The 5,232-nt window shown below is 38.6% G+C and overlaps 1 protein-coding gene across 1 annotated transcript; it reads right to left on the minus strand.

Annotated features, from left to right (window-relative positions):
* Positions 1 to 345: 345 nt before the first annotated feature.
* On the minus strand, positions 346 to 846 carry LOC135928367 (uncharacterized). The gene has a single exon (XM_065464826.1). The coding sequence runs from the start codon at positions 844 to 846 to the stop codon at positions 346 to 348; it is 501 nt and encodes a 166-aa protein (XP_065320898.1).
* Positions 847 to 5,232: the final 4,386 nt, after the last annotated feature.

The raw sequence follows: 5,232 nt of genomic DNA on the forward strand, positions 1-5,232 counted from the left end.
ATAATTTAAGGAGGAATATATTCATATACAATTAAATAATCATGAGGAAAATGTTACCAATTTTTCCTTACAATTTGATTATAATACACAATTTATTTATTATATAGAAAAAAAAAATGTTACCAATTTCTTCCCCATACCATTTGAATTTACCTATATAATTTAGCATTTATACCAAAGAAATTTTTTTCTCTTTTTACTACCAATTACATATATATATATTTAATTTATTATTATTTTTTTTTAACATCCCCTTTACCATCCTCCGTAAGACATCCCCTTGACCCTCATCAGTGACCTTGACCCCATTAAAAAATTTTTTTTTATGTTCATCCGGCCTGAGCTCTATTGCTGCTCCGGGTCGACCCCTCTACGTAATTGGTCTTGATGCCGCATGCCCACTTTTCCATCCTGAAACTGGACCTTACTCAATTTCTTCCCCACGTTTTCCATCCCTATTCCGGACTGCCACTTTTTCCTTTCCCCATATACTCGGGCCCACACTGTTTGTCCCACCGTGAACTTCACTGTATTATCCTCCTTACGTTCCATTTCTGGCTTATCTGACCTCGACTTTAAAGCATCCAACCCAATCCTCGTTCTGCGTCCTAAAAATTTCTCTGACGGCGACATCTCCTCTCCCTTCCTACTATTATTATAGTACGCCACAGATACCCATACCTCTCCTTTCCCGTACTTTGCCTTTCTTAACCAATTCTTCACTATTCCAACCATCCGCTTTGCCTGTCCATTGGAGCTCGGATGATAAGGAGGAGCTAGAATATGCTTTATCTCATTTTCTCTGCAAAACCTTTCAAACTCCGCTGCCAAACGGCGGCCGGCCATCTGAAACTATCACTTTCCCTACTCTGAACTTCGCCCATAGATTTTACAACTTCCTAACTACAATTTTCGTGGTCAATCCTCAAACCATCTCAAACTCCACCCATTTAAAATACGCATCTACCACGAGTAAATATTCCTTCCTTTCAAATTCAAAGAAATCCACATGGATTCTTTCCCATGGTCCTGATGCTCTCGGCCATCTACTTCCTTTATCCTTTGTTGGCATATTAGCCCAAGTATTGCATACTACACACTTCCTTGCCAACCTCTCAATCTCCTCATTCCCCCCTGGCCACCATACATATTCTCGCCCCCATTGTTTCATCCTTTACACTCCCTGATATCCCACATGTAACATTCCCATTACTGCCTCTCTCAGTTTATACGGTACCACCGCTCTATTCTTCCGCACTACACAATCGTCCATCACTGTCAATTCCTTGCCAACATTTTTATAAACACTATCGCCCTCTTTCCAGGATTTTCGACCCATTATACATTCCTTTATCCTATATAAATCTCTGTCCTTTATCGTCGCCGTCCGAATTTCTTCCCAATTTACCGGGCCACCTTTTAAAATTCTTGACATCGCCCTCACCATGGCCATCTCCTTTTTTTCCTCAATTGTTCCACTTTTGTCTTCAACCTCCTCTCCAGTCTCACATCTTGACATAAGGTCTGGCAAGTAGTTTTCTCGTCCTCTTAGATATTTTATCGTCAAATCGAAACTTCCTACCAACAACAACCACCTCTGCAACCGCGGAAACATCATCAACTCTTTGTTATCCTTCTTGAATAAATGTATCAACGGTTCGTGATGCGTATATACAAAAAACCTCCGTCCAATCAAATATTCCCGGAACTTTGTCAGTCCAAAAATCACGGCCAAGGCCTCCTGTTTTATTACAGAATATCTCGTCTCCGCTTCCGAAATATTCTGGAAAAAAATAATACCGGCCTCTCTATTCCATCTATTTCATATAACAACGCCCCTCCTACTCCTTTGCTGGACGCATCCACCGCTAGAATCACCTCCAACCCATTGTTGAAACAGACCAAAATAGGCTCCTCTCCAATTCTTTTCTTCAAACCTTCAAACGCAGCATCCTGCTCATCTCCCCACTCAAATCTTACTCCTGTCTTCAGCAATTTATACAACGGCGCTGCTATTTCTGCAAAATCCTTGACAAATCGATGGTAATAATTTACCATTCCCACAAAAGATTGTACCTCTGCCTTGCATTTCGGCCTTACCATACTTCCAATTCCAATCACATTTTTATCTAGTGGTCTAACCTCTACTCCATTAATCCAATGCCCCAAATATACAACCTCCATTACTCCTAAGACACTTTTCTCTCTACTCGCCAGTAATCCCTTTTCCCGGATCCTCTTAAATACTTCTTCCAATCTTCTATTGTGCTGCTCTGGCGTAACCCCCGTTATTAGTACATCATCCATATAATAAAAAACTCACTCTAATCCCTGAAAAACTGCCGCCATCGTCCGTTGAAATATAGGCGCCGATACACTCAATCCAAATGACAACCTTCTAAAAGCAAATGGGCCCTTCGGCGTTGTTATAGTCAATAACCTCTGCCTCTCCTTTTTCACCCGTAATTGCAAATACGCGTTCGAAAAATCCACTTATGAAAAATATCTGCTCCCCTTTAAACTGGCCAATATCTCCTCTATCCTGGGTAACGGATACTTCACCTCCACCACACATGGATTCAACGTTACCTGGAACTCCGCACACAACCTCAAATTCCCATTGGCCTTCTTTACGGGTACAAAAAGCGTCGCCCATTCGCTGTATTCCACCGGACTCACTATGCCCTCCTTTACCCACCGATCCAACTCTTTTTCTACTTCCTGCCTCCATTCAAAAGGTACTCTACGCACAGCACAATATTTTAGATTTTAGTATGCATCCCTCCTTCATCCGTATATCCACTTCATAGTCCCTCAAACAACCCAACTATTCACTAAAAATTTCATCAACCGCCCTACTTCTTTTTTCACAAATTCCAATTCCCCCACAGTCTCCTCTGGTCTATTTACTTCTCTTCCTTGTTCTTGCCACTCCTTCCCTTGTAATTCTCCATTTTCTATACCTCGCATCCGCGGTCCAACTATTTCCTTTGTTGCTGTTGCTCCCATTTCCCTATTCATCAACATTTGACCTTCTTTCATTGCCTCTACACGATCCCCCATTGTCATCACTTCACTTTCTCCCCAAAACATGGATGTCCCCTCATCCACTTCTATATTGTCTCGGTCTTCCATCCATTCACCATCTCTCCGGTAAATTTCTTCATCCTCCTCGACCATCTTTATAATATCCTCCCTGATGCCTTCTTTGACGGCCAGAAATACTCCCCACTGCGCAAATACTTCCCAAAAGTTATACTCCTGCCCAACACTCGTAATCCAGTCCCATCCCATTACTGGCTCTACACTTCTATTAATTATCCACAAATCCAATACTTGGGATCTGTCACCTCCGACATCGCCTATTTTCACTTTTCCCATCATCTCCATTTCGGATCCATCAAACTGCCTCACTTGAATCCTCTCCCGAATTATTGTACTATTCGGCCATAGTCTTCTAAAATCTTCATATCCCATTAACGAAATAGCTGCTCCCGTATCAAACAACATGGATATCATTTTCCCGTTTATATTAAACCACACTTTCGGACTCGGAAGATATACTTTTTCCTCTCTACCCTCTTCCCTCAACATTTTCATAACCCTTTCTCGCCCCTCCGCTCTCCCCTCCTTGGCCTGAATTCTCTTTTCCTCACCATCATATAGTCACCCCCTCTCGCTATCTCTTGCCCAATGCCCTTCTTCACGGCACTTGAAACATATAATTTTGCAATCGACCCCCATTTCATCTTTTGTTGAAACCGCGGCCATACTCCTAACATTAATAGCATTCGAGCTCTCTCCTCTTTGGGGAAATCCTCTTCTGGTTTCCACTCTTCCCACTCTGCAATCACTCTCCGCATGTCCAAATCTTCCACATCCAGCGCATCGTAATCTCTCTTTATTACCCGGACAATACATCGAAATGTGACCACTTTGGCCACACTTAAAACATTTAATGTCGTCCCTACAGTTTAAGGCTATATGCCCTTTTAACCCACATTTATAACATACCATATTTCTATTTCTCGGATCTTCCGTCCTAAACGACCTCGTCAATTCTCCTCGACCTCTATATATTCCTATTCTTCCATCTTCAATTCCTTTTTCATTACCGCTCCATTTTAAATCTTTATTACTTGCCCATCCCTGTAACATTTCCTGCACGGGCAACCACGTAACCCTACCATATCTATCTTCTTCCCCATTATGTCCTTCAATCAATAACGTCTGCCCCCGTATCCTAATACTTCTATTCCGGCGTTCTCTCCTGCCGAAATATAAACTACCTAACCAAATCAGCAATACCACTATCGCTCCTAATATATTATACTGTACTTCTACATATTTAGTTAATTTAAAACCCTTCATTTCACTTAAGGAAAAAAATTTTAATCAAATTAATGAAACAAAATATATCTAAATTAACTTAAAAATACTTCTAAATGAATTTATCTATATTAACTATTTTAACAAAATAAAATATATCTCAAAATATTACCTACAAAAAGTTAATAATTAACTTAACTAAAAAAATCTTAACTATCTGAAGAGTTAAACAATATGATACAATTAATAAAATTAATACCGAAATAGCACAACAGTACATCAGACTCTTTAAAGCCTTTTATACTCCACTGTAACCCAAATTACAATTTTTCCTATCCCTATTAATAATCCCGGTACTTCTACCTAATTTTTCCCAAAAAAAAATTCACAGAACCCCTGTGACCTTAACAATAACCACGTACTCACCGATTTTTCTCAAAAAAAAAATCCCACAGAATCCCTGTGCCTTTAAAATATAAATTCAATACCACAGTTAATCCACTGTGCCCTTAACAAATGTTTTTCCTTTTTATTTTTTATACCTAAAAAAAGATTATATATAAATATAAAAAATAAAACTTACCTTTTATTTTTTTGACGGTACCAACTATTACGTTGTGCCGTTACTTAATGATCTTCCTAACGAATTGAACTGTCCCTTTCCGGAATAAATTTATTTTACTTTTATTTTTCTTAAAACAAATTGACATCGAAACTTTATTTAGTCTATTTATTTTTTTCTTAAACAAATATTATATTTTTAACAAAATTATAAAAATTAAAATTACAATTTCAGAAAAATTAAAAATTATTCCAAAAATTAAATAATTTAAAAAAATTACAAATTATATTTTTTAATTAAAAAAAAATCCTCGACTCACCATGAGTCTTCTCTTTCTTAAA

This window comes from Gordionus sp. m RMFG-2023, chromosome 1, assembly GCF_954871325.1.
Source record: "Gordionus sp. m RMFG-2023 chromosome 1, tfGorSpeb1-WG-v2, whole genome shotgun sequence".
In the NCBI taxonomy this organism is placed as follows: Eukaryota; Metazoa; Nematomorpha; class Gordioida; order Chordodea; family Parachordodidae; genus Gordionus; species Gordionus sp. m RMFG-2023.